The following is an 18300-nucleotide window of genomic DNA, read 5'->3' as shown; positions in this document are numbered from 1 at the left end:
GGTAAGGCCTAAGTGGGTAAAAAGACGTTATCCATTTTTTTTTTTTTTTTTTTTTTTTTTTTATTTATTGTGAATGATGATTTATTGCGATCCATTGTTGCTGCTATTGTCTATCTACAGCATTTGTAAAGAAAAGAGGGATTAGTCTCGTTACCATTTTTAAGTTGTGAACTGAGTTCTATTTAAATTGAAAACGCTGTGATTTAATTATAGCTTAGTGTAAGGGTTTAATTGGTTATAAGCTGAATTAAATATAATATCATAAAACATTTTGAAAATGTTTTGTTATATGTTTTTAAAGCTAGCTATATTGACAGTTTCCAATTGAAATGTTTGTATTGCTGATTTAGTTTGTATCTGTAAAGTGAATTACTCTGATGTTGTGCATAGGTATAACTCAGCAAAATATTGGTACAGCTGCATCACCAATCAAGTTGCCTGTTCTTGGCTTTGTATCCGGTTTTTTGCTTGAATAAATATATATATATATATATATATATATATATATATATATATATATATATATATATATATATATATATATATATATATTGTCAAGGTCTTTTCTGGGCCACAACTGTTTTTAGGCATTTATCAAATAAAAAAAAAAAAATTAGAGGAAATGATGTCTGATATATAATTCCAACGCTCTTGATTGGCCATTATTTCATCTTTAGTCAAAAATAATATCATTTTGTCTTGCTGTTGTAAAAATTCTTTTTCTTATCTAAAGTTGTAAGCTTTCTTCTTGGTTTTGAACCAATATTAATTTCTTGTATTTTAAAATCACAGTTCATTTGAGATGTGATGACGGGTACCAAGACTCCTCGAGAACCATGGATGCGATGTGACCATGAGGTTCCAAACAAGCCCCCTTTTGAGTCAGTTGTTATCAGTCCAAAAAGTCGAACGAGGTCATATAGAGGACAGTTGAGGTCCAAGGCCGAGCGGTCATGTTCAATAGAGAGGGTCCAATCAATCTTAGAATTCTGAGGTGTTGTTACAGCATTCGTCTTGTGCCATTCATGAAGAATCTTGGTTGGGTTTCTGGGTATTATATGATGGCTAATTTAAATCATTCTGATTTGCTAATTATATATACCTCAATTTTAAATTAACTCTTAAACGTTCGAGTTAAAGAATATGGTTTAAATTGGTAGTTTTAAATCTAAAGCTGAATTTTTGCTAATTTTTGGGTGGGTTGTGGGGGGGGTCGTGAGACGAATTTGAGCTCTATATTTGAACTGTTAATAATGATATATTTTTAAATAGATGTTACTTAAGATCAGTTTCGTTCTAAGGGGCTGGGATAAGCTTAAATTGGTGCTAGATTTTCTTAAAGAAAAATCTAAACGTTAATTTGTAAATATTTCATTTGTACTTCCGCTGTTTTTTTTTTATATATATATATTTACGCCAGACCTCTTTACTTGAACTTAACTCTTGTACTCAGACTTGCTGTACGTAATATTCGACTTTTTGACCTTAGACTTGACTACTCGTATTTGGCTTCACTTATGCTCATCTGTTTATCAAGATCTTGCTTCCAGTAGTTGGAATCGACTTCCAGTTCGGATTTTCATTAGATTTTCCGAATTTTTATGCTTCAGTCAATTTTTCGCCCGACTTAGGATGTAGGACAAAAGAAATAAACAAATATTGAAGAACCAGGAAGAATTTGTCCCGTTAATGCATATAGGAATTTGTATCCGCCGACCCAATGTGAGAACGACTAGAATTAAGATCAAGTAATTGTGGGTATCAAGCCATGGCTAATTGTAGAAAAAGCCAAGACGCATAGTCTGAGTGGGTGAGAGGCAAATCGGGCGTAAGTCCTTTTTAGGATTGTAGAAAAATGATGTCATTTTATTTATTGATAGATAAATCTATCTATCATCCGTCCATACGTCATTCCTAGGGCAGAACTAAGGTAAATAGTCATAGAATTTAGGGATGAAAGATTGGATTGATTTTGGGTTGACGCGTGACTAGTGTAGAATGACTTCAAAAATACGGAAAACTGAAGACTTTTGATATTTGATAAGATAGTATGCAATTCAACATGATTAAAGCTGAAATTTCATATGAAATATAATTCATTAGCATTCTTTTTTTCTTGAATTATTCTAAGTCAAACACAGTCTGCATACAGTAAACCTTGGATATCTTGGTATGTTAAGCAGGTTAATTAGTTAAGATAGTAGGCCGTTTCGTAGACAGAGTTCGTTTTTTTTTTTTTTTTTTTTATTTTTTTTTCTGTATTTTGAAGTACCCAAAAAGACATATAGTAGTTTTAGTTCAGAAAGTCGCCAAACACCAGATGGCGTAGGTTGATTTCTCTTCTCGACACCAGTGCTAGTTTCACCTCCTATAAAATTTCCTTAGTTCTCTACTTTGACTTCTTAGACCAAGACTGAGACTTCTATTTTCTACTTTCATTGGACTTGAGAAACATTTTTACATGACTCTGTGAACTCTTTACTTGACTTCTTCTTGGATGTAGTGCAAAAGAAATTACCAAAAATAGAAGATACCAAGAAGAATTCATGCCATTAAGACCTCAGACGTCTAGCAAGTTTCATTCATTTTCCATACCCGAAATTGAGCCACAGATGTCATCTCTGGTTACCAAAGTCGTGAAAGGGTTATCTCTTCTTCCTCGAGGGCCTTTGTCATATTTAATTCATAAAGGTAATTTTTCAAGGTTGTACATTTGGAAATACCGGCTCGCTGTATCATTTTTATGTTTAGATAATAAGCAATTAAAACTCGTGTTTAAAAATAATCACTCAATTTGTGTCGTAATTATAAAAGAAAATTTAACAAAAAAATTCTCTATGAGAAGCAAATCCACTGAGTAAACACTTCATGGTAAATTAAAGACAAAAATGTTAATTGTCACACATGTAACTAATTGATTGTTTTTACTTTTTACTAATTTTTGTCGTCTGAAGCTGTTTTGGATTCTTGCTTTGCAGAGATGGAATTTTAAAAAGAACAAAAAAAAATTTGTTCTGGATATCTTAAATTTGTTAATTATTCTTATGACTGAATTTACTTTATATATTTTTGAACGTTGAGTTTTTCATCAAGAGCTTGTGAAGCATTTTAGTTATGTTTTCTGTTTTATGTTTGTAGAAGAATTTATGAATTAAAAAGAAAAGAAGTTAAAAAAAAAAATTATGCATGCACTCTGTTTATTATGAAATTGTGTTGACGAGATTTGCTTTGAAGCTGCTAGTCTTGAAAATGAAGTTCAGAGTTTTGTTTTGCTAATATGTCAACCCTTGCAGGATTTGAAGGATTACATGCGCAGTGCTGGAGAAGTTACCTACGCTGATGCACACAAAGGAAACAAAAATGAGGGGTAAGTTGTCTGCCGTGTGCCCATTTTTCAATCTATAATTTAGTGCTATTCAATTGCTGCCAAATTGAAATGTCGCTTTCCAGGGTCGTATCCAGGATTATTTCTGAGGGAGGGGGTAGTTTTTCTTAAACGCATCAAAATTTGTTTATAAACAAACAAAAAATTAGTTTATATTCATTTTAGATACATTTTTACGAGTCGGACAAACTTTCGGGGGGAGGGGGGTCAGTTTTCCTAACCTCTCTCTCCCCTTTCGTGGATACGGCCTTGGTTACACATCAAGTCAGTGAAGTTCATGTGCCTTTTCCGGAGTGTTAAAAAATTTTAGTTACAAATGTCACTAACAGTTGTTTTTCCGTGAGCTAACAGAAATTTTTATTTCCAACTTTTAGGAAAATTCTGTATTGCTCGTAGCGCTCAGAGAAAATTAAGCCTGAAATAATCATAAGAGTAAAATTAAAAAGTATCCATTTTTTCGTATAAGAAGTAATTATAGACGACATCATTCTGTTTATATGCTTATTGTGGGCTAACGTAAAGATTCATAAAAATCCTCATTATATACCAGCATCTCTTGTCATAAACAAATTGGTCAAAACTTGAAATGTGTAATGGAGACAGATGTTCACGTTCGTATGGAAGACCGGAAAATTGTAAAAATCTATTGATTGTTATTCCGGAAATTTAAATTTTTTGCTATTACGTTGACCTCAATAAGGCAACGTAAGCTTACGTTGGGTAAAATTCTATGTAGAGTTCGAAACCACTTGCCACTGCCTATCTTGAGAGCAAAATATGCTCAGGGAAATTACATAACGTTAAGTCTAAGGTTATGCTAGTGTGGAAGGTTTTACGGTTTAATTTGAGAGAACCATTCTAGGGCTTGCATATAGTTGCTAGGTTTCACTAAATGTGCAAATTTCATATTTAGCTTTTCAGTATATCCTGTTTTGTGATTTACAGAGGGTAATCTCCCCCGTGGTTAGGAAATTGAGATGGACATTTCGTTTTTTAGGGGCTGGGGCAAGAAGACTTAGAACTTTGTGGGGGACAGGACACAAAATTTGTACTCACAAGAGAATTTTTCTCTTGTACTCACAAGAGAATTTACTGGTAATTTTAGCGAGGCAGGGAGCTCAGTAGTGGAGAAGCGTCGTTTATCCGATCACTACTACTACTACTGATAATTTAGACAGGGTGTTAACTTTTCTTTTATAAACGTGAAATTACTTTGTAAGTCAAATGGGAACAGGCTACCTTAGGCTAAACTGACCGCATTTGTTTTAATCATGGTTTCTTACTAAATTAACAATCTCTAATTCATATCGTGTTTTCACGTTTTACACTTTTGTCACAAAGGTATAACTATCATAAAATGGGGAAAAGCTGTATAGATTTAATTTTCTTGTCATTAATGTTGACAACTTTATTTTCAGATGCATTGAATTTGCTACATACAGAGATATGAAGAACGCCATAGACAAGTTGGATGATACCGAGTTAAATGGTCGGCGAATTCGCTTGATTGAAGACAAGAATGGTAGTCGTCGCTCTCGCAGCCGCTCCCGTTCCAGGTCTAGAAGACGCTCAGCGTCGCGTTCTCTTTCTCGCTCCCGTTCAAGGTAATTGTAATATATTTTGATTGTTGATCTAAGGTGAGTTTGCATTCTTTATTTCAAACGAGAAAATAATGTTAATTTACTTGAGCCAGAATCTGCACTGAAGCCTAGAAGATTTTTAATGCGATGCCTGATTCTCACAATTTCTTGAACATATTTAAATATCTGGTGAGACGTGTTTGGAAATTAATAAATTGTTTGGTGAGTGTGGAACCCACTCATTATTTATACTAATTTTTTAATGTTTTGATATCTCCTTCCTGGTATCAATGTGTTTCTTATATTTTAAATTCAATTTAAGATTTATACTAGGAAATAATTCATCTAGTTAATTTAGTAAATAATTTCTCTAAATAAATTCAATGTAAAATCCAACGCTTGATAAAGCATTAGGGCTTCTGATAAATACTAAATTGTGAATATTTCGGGAGTTTCTCCTGGCTCTTGATGTATTTCTAATGCATTGAATTCTATGCAAGATCAGAGAATAATTCAACTCCTTGAAAAATTGCCCTTAGTCATTGATGGTATCAGCTTCAATTTCTGGAATTTCTCTCCGTTTTGGATAAGTTAGTTATGAAGTTTTTTTTTGTAGTAATCAGAAAGATTGTAGTCTGTTTTCATATAGCGTTAAAGCTTAGTTCTGACAGAGCGCAAATATTGCTTCGCCGAGCCACAGTCTTCCCGAAGGGGAAGCGGAGAAAAATCAATTTGCCACGCTTTAACTTGAAGTTGAAAAAATTTATGGCGAGGTGAGAGAATGGATGTTGAAAAATCAATATTAATCATTATATCGTATCCTGTATTGATATATGCTGCAAAGAATACAAGGACCTGGGAATCAAAATGCATGGAAGGAGATGGCAAAAACACTTGATTAGTCAGGTAAAAAATGTGGGGTGTTTGTTCAATCTTTGAAATTAATAGCCTAGTTCTTTATAAATAAAGGGGGAAATCAACATTTATAAATAAAAAAATAACTGTAGCCTTACTGTTCATAACATAAGATAGATCCTCCAATTAGAGCTTGAATAATTTAAGCCAAAAAAAAAATGGCCTTCAGTGCGAATTGGCAAGTGATTTTTGTTTCGCCCAGCGAACTACCTTTTTCAAAAAACCATTTTTTTTTGTTGCGTTCTGTCAGAACTTAGCTTAACAAAAGCATTTCTTTGTAGGTCAGCGAAACGAAGTGCTTCTCGTGACCGTTCAAGATCCAGATCGGCAGATAAATCACGCTCCAGGTGAGTTTTCAAGTATTATTTCTATTGTAATGCTATTCCCTATCATTCCATTTTTCTTTTAACTGAATCTTCCAAAAAAAATTATAATGTCATTTACACTTGTTAAAAGATATTTAAACCTTCCTGATTTTTTATTTTGCGGTTTTTACTGCCATAATTGTTCTAAGTCAGATGTATTTTCTAGTTTTAATTTTTATTTAAAAAAAGGTATCAAGTAGATCAAATGAGTATTGTAATTTTAGGGACTACCAAGCATTGTATTTTTAAATTTGATTTAATATTACTTTTAAGTGTTGTTTAGATTTTCTCATAAACCGCTGTTTTAATTCTTTTGATGCTAACTGCTCTATGGATATTAAGCTTGGGTCTGTTTGCTTTGCATATTCAGCTTGGTTCCGAAAGTTCCTTCATTTGGAATTTCGGATGCTTTATTCTTCTATGGTATCTACACTTTTTTTTCTCGCATTGTGTTGGTTTTGGGAGTTAAAAGCATCTCCATTGGACCAAAAGCAGATGTGGGCCTGCTTCCGATGCATGGTAGACGTGGACATAGCAGTCTAAAATGTGTAAGGACACAATGCATACATTTTGTTTCGCTTTTTTATGCTCTTTGTAACAGATTCATAAGGGTTTCAGACAAAAATCTTGTCCGCCTTGATACGTGACCAGACTGGAAAAACTACCTATACAAGAAATTTACTAAAGGGTGCACAATCATCATACGAAAAATCCTCGAATCCCTCACTCTCTTTCCTTTAAGACGGGAAATGCGTATCTGGCACAGAAAATGGATAAATAACTGAATTCCTAGTATTTTTGTGACAGGGGGTTTAGCATTTTTCTTGGGTGAGTGTGTTTAAACCAAATAAATTATTCTTTATGCTGCTAAAACAATTTTGCAAGAAATTTTGGCCGAGTGGAAAAGATTCATTTGATGCAATTTTTCAGGTTAAGCCGCTTTATTGCTCATTTTCACTTTCACAATACGTGTCTGTCCAAACGATACAGATTTTGGTTGTTACTAGCTCTTTTTATCCATGATATTTAAAACCTCTGCAAAATAATTTTTTTCATTTTATTTTAAAATGTTCGAGTTCTTCAATTATGCGTTCTAATACAATGCATGTTTTTTTATTATCAAAAAAGTCAAAGATTATTATTCCTTCCTTTTTATCTCATATTGTTTATGAATTTGGCTTATTTGTATATTTTGCTAAGTAGCTGCACAGTAATTTCTATCCAGTGTAAAGACACTCAGTCACTAGGACTTTGGTCCTTTTAAATTCTACTGACTTATTAAAATAGTAATTTGTTTGAGAATTTTCATCATACATTTGTTTCTTTGATCGCAGAACTGGCAATGCCTATATTGTTATCTTCTAATTATTATTGTCCATGTTGTTTTCATGTTCATTATCTTGTATCACTTTTGGAAAGGTGAACCCCACTCAATTAAGCCGACATCAGATAGTATTCCGCTACTGATGTGTGCTAGCAGTGGGCACAGTAGTTTCTATCCTGTGTAAGGACACTCAGTCACTAGGACTTCTGTCCTAAGGGAACGATAGAGACAGACCTTTTTAAATCTATTGCCTTATTAAAATATCAATTTATTTATGAGAATTTTGATCGTACATTTCTTTCTTTGATCGCATTAATTATCTATAGTTATCGTATGGAAAGAACTGATAATTTCGATGTTCTTTATTTTCTAGTTATGATTGTCCGTGTTACTTTATGCTCATTATTTTGTATCAAATTTGGAAGTGTCAACCCCACTCAATTAAGCCGACATCATAGTATTTCGCTATTGATGTGTGCTAGCGGTGGGTACAGTAATTTCTATCCTGTGTAAGGACACTCGGTCACTAAGACTATTGTCCTAAGGGAAAGATGGAGACATGTCTATTCAAGTGTAGTAGGATAAAAATTGCATTTCAAACTAACTTTTGATATCTTAAAGGAGTTGGCTTTGAAATCTTAGAGTTTTATTTACCTTATTCAGATACTGTCTTCAGTATTGAAGAAAGTGTGTGTGCAAAGGGATTGTTTATCCAGACTCAATTACCTCGCAAGTTAGTTTGTTCATGACTATTTTCATGGACCTTCGCTTATTTATAACACGAATTGACATCGTAATCGCCACCAGGAATCAGGCCAGGAGTATAGCTCCCCCCCCCTCCAGGATGTGAGAAATACTCTGATCAGATCCTGGTAAGTAGGGTATATCTTGTGGACACCTCCCCACTCTTTCTCCTGGGTAATTTTTGTTATGCTTGCTTAACTGACGTAATAATCTTGTCTTCAAATAAATATAGGGGGCATGGGCTATTGATGGGCAGCTATTCCTCACCGAGTCTTACCACGATTGAGAAAAAATAATAATTCCGTCTCTTTAACATTTGAATAACTTCCTTTCTGTTTTCGGGATAAGTAATTATCAGACTTGACTAAAATGCAACTGCTTTCCTGGGTTCCGAGTTTCCGAGTTGGGTTTGATAAAGTAGCCTCACCTTGCTTTCAGTGTTGTGACTGTAACTATGCCAGAAGGGTCTCTTTAGACACTTCTCTTAAAGGTAACATATATGCTGTTAGAATAACGTTTGTATTTCAGTGTAGTACCGTATGTTTCATTGGATTTCTCTCGAGAGTGAACCCTACTCCATAGCAGATGTTTTCAGATGTGCGCGAAATTTATTCTATATCTTGACTCGGTAACATTCATTTTTTTTTTTTTTTTTTTTTTTTTTGCGTGGATAGAAATTTATAATTTAATTTGTTTTGTTTTAAAGCGGTTTTATTTTAGATCACCAGTCAGGGATGAAAAGGCACGCTCCCGATCTATTTCAAGGTAATTATTTTTTGTTTTGTTTTGTAAAGCTTCAAAACTATTAATTATGAAAGAACTAAAATTTGCTGATCTCTTTGCTGAAATTTGCTGGAAAGTTAAGCTAGTCTTTAAGAGAGGGAATCCATTTGGGAATAATATTTAAAAAATGATGCAGTGTAAGGAATAGCTTTCTGGACAGTTTTGCTTTGGTATTTTAAGGAATTTGTAGAGCCAAGTGGAATCGTCTCGGATTCGAATATTGAAAATCTGAAAGTTTGTTTCACCTATTATTACTTTTTAACTGTAACATATAAAAAAAATTGTGTCTGGAAAGCGATTGTTTACCATAGCTTAGCACTAGAATTTTTTGGTGATGTCGAGAGTATTGTAGTCACCTCTCATAACTTTTACTCTCGGATTTCGTTTCCGGTTTTGGTTCTTAAGCCCTTCTCTCCATTGGCTAGAGTCGTAACCATGTCTCATTGACAAAAAAGTTGGTAAAAGTCAGATAACGGGACATCAGTGAAATCTTTCACGTTAAAATTAGTTTTTGTGTGGTTTAGAAACTTGAAAAGACACGGAAAATGTCATGCAGGATTTAGATGCTTTAGTCCAGCGTCTTGGCACATTTGATCTCCCTAATAGTTTTAGGTTATGTTCAAAGTGATGTTGATATATCAGTTTCCGATGAAATTTCGAGCTCAAAAATGGATTTGAGAAGTATCAAAATATACAAAATTGTCCGACAACTGTAGAAAGAAAATGTTCTGCTTTTCATTTGCTTCCTACTTACGAAATTTGTAGTGACAGATTATTTTGTTGCATATTACTTGCTATGTGGAATTAATATTGACAAGAAAAGGATCAGATTAAATATTGATTTTTACTCATCAGTTCAATAGGAAAAAATTCATAGCGCTAACAGTTCCTTTGTATAAGCCAATCTGTGTCTTATTTTATATTGATTTCACCAAATTGTTCAGTATGGTGATTTTTTAGCCACAAATTGAATAGACATAAACGTTCGAACTAGTGTTAGCTGTTGTGTGCTATGAAGCGAAAGATATTGCTGCTTTTGGAACGACGTGATTATGAATCATTGTATTGGAAATGAGATAAATCTAAATACTGTAATTGATTAGTTGTTGAAAATCTCAGAGATGTAGCCAAAATAAAAAAATCGAGTTGGCTAGATTGGCGAATGCAAAGGAACCGCAAGTTTCGCGTCAGGAACAGCATTTTGTTAATGTGGCTTTGTTTGTGCTTGTAAATGAAGTAAGGTTCTATATACATTATATTTAAATATAAAAATTGCAGAGAAGATATTTTCTGACCCTCAGTCTGTTGGTCATTTCAGAAAACAACCACACATGACGTTTTGTTTCATAGATGCGATCTAGGCCATAAATTGGACTTTCTTTACCTTTTTATAATTTTTAACATAAGATAATCGGTTACATCAATTCTTTTTGTTTGTCGGCTATTTTACTACTTTTAATTGTGACAAGCTTTGTTCTTGAGGAAGTCTTCTTTTATTAACTAGACCTATCCTGACAGCTGGAGCTGTCATAGGGCACCATGGGCCGTCGACCTTCCATCTCTTGTGACGTTCGAGGGGACGCTTCCGTTTTTTTTTTAGAATTTCCGTATGTTATAATAGAAACATTCTCAAAACTTTTTCAGTCTAAGCTTCTTTTTTTGAAGATTATAACTTAGTAGGTTATTTCATGCTTAAACTCCATATCTGCTTTGAAAAGAACGTTGTAGAAATCATTTTTGTTTAGGGACTTTTGACAATTCTAATGAAACTGATATTTCATCAAAGATTCGGGAAGTAAGTTCATGAATCGAAATCTTATGACCTTCATAGTAGACCCGAAGAGTATGGGCAACTTACAGTTGAAACTAGCAGATTATAACTTAGTAGGTTATCTCATGCTTAAACTCCATACCTGCTTTGAAAAGAACGTTGTAGAAATCATTTTTGGTTAGGGACTTTTGACAAATGTAATGAAGCTGACATTTCATCAAAGATTGGGAAGTAAGTTCATGAATCGAAATCTTATGACCTTCATGGTAGACCCAAAGAGTATGGGCAACTTAGAGTTGAAACTGGCAGTAGTGTCGACACAAATTCAGCACTATCTTGCGTTTGGCGACACCTGGAATTTTTCAAGTATAATATTAAGAATAATTAATTTAATTGTTGAAATTGGTAAAACTAGGGTAATATTGTCTGATCTCAGTTTCTGATTCAAAAGGATTACGGAGCTTGATCCCTGGTGTCACCAAACGCTAGATGGCATTAATAGTTTTTTCCGACACGTGTCAGTTTCCACTCTAAGTTACCCATACTCTTTGAGTGGACCATTAATCCACGATTTGATTTTTTATTATTATTATTATTATGAACAAATAGGTTACAGAAAACAGAACAGTTAAAACTCCATATAATACTAACAAAACAAATTAACGTATCTGGGACGTAAAAAAACTGATTAATTCATGATGTAATAGAGGAATTGGCTTTTCCTTTAAGGCTATTTTTGTGACCTCAAGAATACCTTTATATGCGTTGAAGTTTTTCAAATTAGCCTATGGAGTTTAGGATGCCACTTCTGATTGTCTCTTTTTTATGTAGAGATCGTCGCTCACGCACAAGAAGTGAAAGCAGAGACAGGAGCAGATCACCAACAAGAAATGGAGAAACAGCCAATGACGATTAAGGTGAGCTTGTTAAACAAATTTGATCAAGAAATGCATCTTGTTTAAAGCTTCTTTTTATAATGGTAATATTTTTGACTGAATGAAACTTTCTAAAGGCCTATTTAGAATGATATTTTCCTAATGCCGAGATTAGCGAGAGCTAATTTCAGGAATCAGTTGAGACAAAACTGATTCATATTAGATATTTAGCTAGTGTCCGGGATTATTAAGCCAAAGCTGAAGTTTAATCGATTTTAACTTTTTTTTTTTTTTTTTTTTTTTTTTTTTTTTTTTTTTATCCATTGAAAGTCCACTTACAAGAGAGGGATGGATAATTTGATGCGAAGCAATCCGGGATTAACGGTTACCATCTAGAGTATAGCAGGATTGGTTGGTACATCCTTCCCACGTGCATTCGTCCTTTCCAGTATCCGGAGTGAGCTTGCCAAATCTGGCATTTAGTCTTTCAACCCTAACGTCTTTACTAAGAAAAATTTTTGTAGACAAGTAACGGACCAAGCATGTCGTCTGATTATAAGGCAAATGAAAATAACAAAGGAATCTCAAGAGCTGCACAGGAACTAATACCTCTTCTCATTGTCACTCCAGAACAGGTCAAACCTTCCGTAAAAGCTTTTTTTTTTAGAAAACAATCTATTAGGAGAAGGCGGTTTAGCGGGAAAACAGATATCAACTTATACTCCAGATGAACCAGAAATTGAAGCCGAGGAGGAAAGAAAAGAAGCAAAACTGCTAGGTCAAAAGGAGTCCATAGCAATTAAACTAATTATACATGTATGCATCTTTCGATGGCCAAGTAAGGACCATAGGCTGGCTCAGTATGGACCATCACTTGTCATGTGGTACATAGTGGACCATGAGAAGTTTTCAGCAGCTAGGGCAACGGTTTAAAGTCCTAAATATACTAAAAAAAACTTCATTGAGTACTAGAGTTTGGTATAACGAAAGCTACAAAACATTTAACTGGTTGCAAGTAAGTCAATTAAAAAAAGCTGATGAATATGAACCATTCATCCCTACTTGTAATTATCCATAGACCACTGTGTCGAGTTGATTTATACTTACAGTGTAACCAATTAAATTATGTCGGCATGGAATTGTGCTGAGATACCAAATATAAATCTCCATGGGCGCCCATAAGCTGAATTCCAGGGGGGGGGGGACAAACCTCGTCTAATTGGCACTTAATGCTATAAAATAGAAATTTCAGAACAAAAATATATAAAAATAAGGCAAAATCATACAGCCCGGGGGGAGCGCCCCCCCCCCTGATGGGCGCCCATGTAAATCTCACCGACGAACAATTTGAAGATGTTCAGTCGAACATTCACCCACCAACACTGCCAATTGTATATTAAGAATTCCAACATTTATCGGGTTGCTAATAGTGATAAAAACACCTAATGTGTACTGCACTATTTTGGATCTTTAGCATGTACTTTCAAATTGCGCAAAAGATATGAAAAATTACAGCACGTATTCAATCATCATGTACCAAAATATACATTTCCCTGTATTTGATATTATTTCAGTACGAAATTGTTACATGATCATAGAATTCACACTGGTTTCAGTATCCACATTTCGTGTTTCAGTATCCACATTTCGTCACTTCGGAGCCAAATTGTCCTACCGGAAAAAATTTTCCGAGATAATTGTGTTTAAAGATTTTAAATGCGGGTGGTTTGCTGCAGAAGGACAAAATTGCAGAAGTAGTAGAGGCAAAACTACAGTACATAGAAAATGCCAACTACACCGTTCAAAAGCTCCTTAAAAGTATGATATATGGCAGAGGATATTAAAAAAAAAGACATTCCTTATGCAGTAGGACAATATTGATTTGAAGTGACGATTTGTATCTTGTGTTCACCAGTATTCACTGTATAATACTGGTGGATACAGGTATAAGTGTGAATATTGTCCAAATTTCACTGTGTCCCGTTTGATCTTCTGAAAATGCTTGGCTCATGTGGAGCGTCGAAATTGAATTTGAGTAATAGTTGCACTCATAAACAAAATGTATATTCCCAAAAGGAATGGTACACTTCAGCACACTTTTTAGATACTATAAAATAACTCAAAATTCAAAAAAGATTTCCCGTTGTCAAGCTAAATAAACTGAGCAGCAAATTAGATTGATTGAAGGATTATCGAAATTATTCATTTACCTATCTGACTCAGACAAAATGTTGTTATTAGCTGCTGAAATTTGCATGCTCACGACATGCTTGTGGAGTCTCAATAATTGTCAGGAAATATGGTTACCCATAGAGTATATTTTACTACTGCCAAGGATAAGTTACGGCTAATATCAGGGATCAGTTAGGACAAAACCGGTTTGCAGTAGCTAGCGTCCAGAACGGCATCGAGCCAAAACAGAATTTTAATTGATTTGGCCTTAGTTAAGGCTCAGCCAATCATTATTTTGCATAAAGAAAAATCCATCGGATAATTATGGTATTAGTCCATTTCAGTGTTTAATCTGTCTAGCGAATGGTACCTTAAGATCACTAGCACCTGTTGATACATGGTTTCGGAACGGGATTAATTTCAGCTTTATTAAAATCTCAATGTCAATAGCCCTTAAGCAATATTTATTGGGATTTCCTCCATGACATTAGATTAACTTGGCATGGTATGGGAGATATTGAAGAACCGCCTGCTCATTCTGAAAATACGTCGTAAATTGATCTGTAAAAATTCTGAGGGCTTAGTATGGTGTTAGAGTCCTTAGTTAACGGATGGTTGCAAGACCTTTCGCGTTTTTGTTTTGATAGTGCTCTTTGAAAATATATTCATTCATAGTTATTTGTTATGAAAGTGTTTGTTCCGCCATAGTTTCTATCACTGGAATTTTATTATCTCGTAATAGGTGTCCAATCCTTATGTAATCTGATCCCGCAACCTAAAATATGTTGGGAGATTAAATGAGTTCCTGGGGGTTGGTCTGATTCTTCTCATGTGGCGTTCAAGGTTTTTTTTGTGTTGTTCAAGGTTTTTTTTTGTTTTTTTTTTTGTGTGTGTTGTTCAAGGTCGTTTTTCGAGACGTTTTTCGAAGAATCTTAGCCAGGTGTTTCTTGTTGATTATGCAAATAGGTATTAATCGCATTCATGTTTTAAGGTTTAATATTGATTATATAGAGTGGTCGATTTAATGACGAAAAAGCCAGGGGAAGTAAGCAAAGAATTTTGCTAACTGAACAATTTGCACAGTAAATATTTGTTTTTGTGCCTATAATATATTAATATTCTATAACTAGGCAATCTAGCAAGGGATAGTAATCCTTAGTAATGGAACGGGATGATTTAACGTTCATCCTACCAAAAAATGGCATGTCAATTAGAAATCACGTTCAATAAATTTGTATAACTGACGGCTTGCTAATTCGGTACGATAACTAGAATTGCACCATATTTATTTCTGGTAAGTAGTTCATAGGAATGGCGCTATGAATTAATATTATTTGTGTTTTATTTTTTTGGAAATTGCTGTGATGATTAATCTTTCGGGTCTGAATATCTTGAAGATTCCATAAACGTCCCATCATGTTCTGAGCTATTTTTCAAGACACCTTATAATCAATTTCTTTATGTATAGTATCGTAACGGACTAATTTTTTTTAGGTACCGGAATGGAGCTGTTCTTGGCGAAGAATGGTGTTTTTCAAGTGTTTTACTCGGTTTAAACTGTTTAATAATGTATTTTTTGCATCATAAAATAAAACCCATAAGATCGTTTCTTTTTGTTTAAAGTCTTTCCTTTACAATAAAAATATCATTTATAAAGGAGTCGATTCTTTGTTAGTTTTCTTTGGCCGTTCGTCGTAGATTTTAGACTACAATAAAACTTAGTTGTTGCTATTTCAACCTATTTTGGTAAGGGTTTTACTTTACTTTACGTTGTATTATCTTAAAGACAAACGGTCAATTCAAAAGTTTTAAATATGTAACGATTGCTTCTCTCGATTTTCAGAGTTGCCTTTATTTAAAGTATATTGTAAAGAGCCAAGAAATTTGAGTTGATTAATTGAAAAACTTCTGCAGAAGGAAATGGGCAATATTTGGAAAGTAGTTTTGTTTAGCCAAGCATTCAAATATTAGTGGTTCTAAAGGATGAAAAAGTCTCCGCTGAATTTATCCCATCATCAGTCTTAACTATCACTGTGTCACGACTACGCACCTTGGCTATCTCATGAAAACAGGTCAGTTTTTTTTCATAATTAAGTTAATGACAAGAATTGGGTTATATTTTAAAGCTGGAATAAGAGCTTATTTCACCGTGAAAGCTGTTTTATTAAAACTAAACATTCAGTAAAACGAAGCGTACAGTAAATCCTGAATGGATGACAATTTTTAACGGTAAAACATTAATAAAAAAGCAGTAACTAAATCATATGACGTTTACTTAAATGCCTGAGAATTGCTCATGATCATTAAAATGCCAAGCGTTTTTGGAAATTAGAATCTTTATCTTGGCGCCAATTTTTATAGTTGGTAGGAACGCCAGACCTGTGTATTTCTTATTTGAGTTTTACTTCCGTCTTTATCTTGCATGAATTTCGTTTTTGTACCATTTCGCATTTCTTGATGGTTTATTATGTTGTCTTTGTTATTGCTAATAAAGGAGCTTCTGTTTGGATTAATTTTTATTTCAAATGAAATAAATATTTATTTACATTGAAGTTGATATTCTTTCTTTAAGAGACTAAGCCATTTGACTACTTTCTATATCGTTCTTCAACGGCCATTTGGGTGTCTGTTTGGGGTGAATTATTATTGACTCTTTATCCTGAAGTTTCCTCAAGACAAGTTCCCTTCACTTCTTTATCGTATTAGAAAATTACCAGATCGGAAAAATAAAATTATGGTGATTAATTTTGCTTTGAAGCACAGTTTATATAATATATCAGTAAGTTTACCGCAGATGATTTCTGGTTCTTCATTCTCGGTGCGAACAAAAAGCTCCTCCCACTTATTTCTGCACTTATTGTCCACTTATTGGTTGAGCCGGGCAAGTGGTTTTGTCAGTACTTGTTCCGTAGGTGATTATTCTTTGTCTACCCGTGAAAAGATCTAATGCCGCTTATGTTTATATCTGCAAAAACGTTCTCTGGAGGACTCGCACCTCGGTCTGTGTTTTTATAATGGGTGAGATACGGAAAGATCATACTGGATAATTAAATAAACTGCTTTGTAGGAAGACCGGTTATATGAACCTTATAGACATAAAGTTTGTCTTTGATCAAATAAATGAATTATAATAATTGTGTGACGGTTGCAGTGGTGCGGAAATGCAGGGTGACGGTTGCAGTGGGACTAAAAGTAATTGATCCGCGTTCAGGTCTCTCGCTTCTTGGGCCCAGGGTAAAATCTTGATTACCAAAATTTAAAATTTCTGCACTTTTGGATCGAAGTGCCCCCCTAGGACTGACTGCCTCTGTCGACATGGTGGTGCTGGACTTCAATAAGGCCGATATATCAGTGTTATCAATCTTTTCTTATGATCCAATTTGCTATAGGGAATGACAACTGTAGTAATATTCCTTTTTGCTCAGTTGGGTGTAATTTAGTTCTTCTCTGAAAAATTGCAACCATGCCCATCATGTTCTGAGCTGTTCTAAATGTTAGATGTGATTTCACTGGTAAATCATAACTTTGAATTTAACTGAAACTTTTTTACAGGTACTGGTTAGAATGTTGACGAACTTGCGTTTTCCGGCATTGGATTATCTTGAAAATCGGTGAGTCACTGTTTTATGCCAGACTTCAAAATCGAGCCCTAATAAGAATTTAATTAAAATATATATATTTTTTGTCAATTTTGGTAAAATGAATTTGAGTTTCTGCTTAAATTGTTATTATCTAATACCAATTCAACGATGACAGAATGTCGTGATAAACCCTTTTGTTTGTTTTTTTCTAATTGGCTATATCCTCGGGAAGAAAGAATGGTCGATCGGTGAAAAAAAAAACAAATTTATAATATATTACAGGCAAGTTAATGACTATATGTAGTGGAATAGGGAAGCCTATGGTTTTACTTGTGTTTTGAACTTTTTCAAATCGTGTTAAAAAAAATTGCAAATTCTATTTATGCGGCTAACTATAGTTCAATTGACAATAAGAACTGTCTTTTACTGATACTATCAAGGATAACTTATTGCTTTGTGTTTTATAATTGTATTCTTCAACTGTGTAAATGTTCCATTATTTCCTTGGTTGCTACAAATTATTTTGGTTTATAACTGACAGAATTTGCCCTGGCTCTTGATATCTTATGGTATATGCTCCTGTCGAGAAAAATGATTTTGTGACAATATTTCGTATCAAAAGGACAAGGTACACAGGGGCGGTTCTGGCTTCTTGCGCTCGGGGCAAAATATTGAACCCCCCCCCCCCCCCCGTCTCCCAAAAAATGTCAGGCCAAATTCTAATAAAATCTTTTATTTCTATTTTTCCATTTATTTAATTCTGTCTAAAAATTAATTAAATTCATTCGATTTTTTATTTTCAAGG

General features: G+C 34.1%; 1 protein-coding gene across 3 annotated transcripts in view; it reads left to right on the top strand.

Annotated features, from left to right (window-relative positions):
* LOC148956356 (serine/arginine-rich splicing factor 4-like) overlaps nt 1-15522 on the top strand; it is a 36151-nt gene extending 20629 nt beyond the window's left edge. For all 3 annotated transcript variants that reach the window (XM_089106838.1, XM_089106919.1, XM_089106884.1), the window contains exons 6-11: nt 3294-3367; nt 4804-4989; nt 6162-6227; nt 9034-9078; nt 11699-11784; nt 15409-15522. In XM_089106838.1, the coding sequence (XP_088962964.1) occupies nt 3294-3367; nt 4804-4989; nt 6162-6227; nt 9034-9078; nt 11699-11783 (456 nt within the window). In that variant the 3' untranslated portion in view covers nt 11784; nt 15409-15522. The remainder of the gene's footprint in view (nt 1-3293; nt 3368-4803; nt 4990-6161; nt 6228-9033; nt 9079-11698; nt 11785-15408) is intronic.
* The last annotated feature ends 2778 nt before the right edge of the window (nt 15523-18300 follow it).

The sequence above is a fragment of the Artemia sp. Qi Xiang Cuo genome, chromosome 1 (assembly GCF_049724085.1).
Source record: "Artemia sp. Qi Xiang Cuo chromosome 1, ASM4972408v1, whole genome shotgun sequence".
In the NCBI taxonomy this organism is placed as follows: Eukaryota; Metazoa; Arthropoda; class Branchiopoda; order Anostraca; family Artemiidae; genus Artemia; species Artemia sp. Qi Xiang Cuo.
The sequence above is the reverse complement of the archived record's forward strand: the minus strand, read 5'-3'. Positions and strand labels throughout refer to the sequence as shown.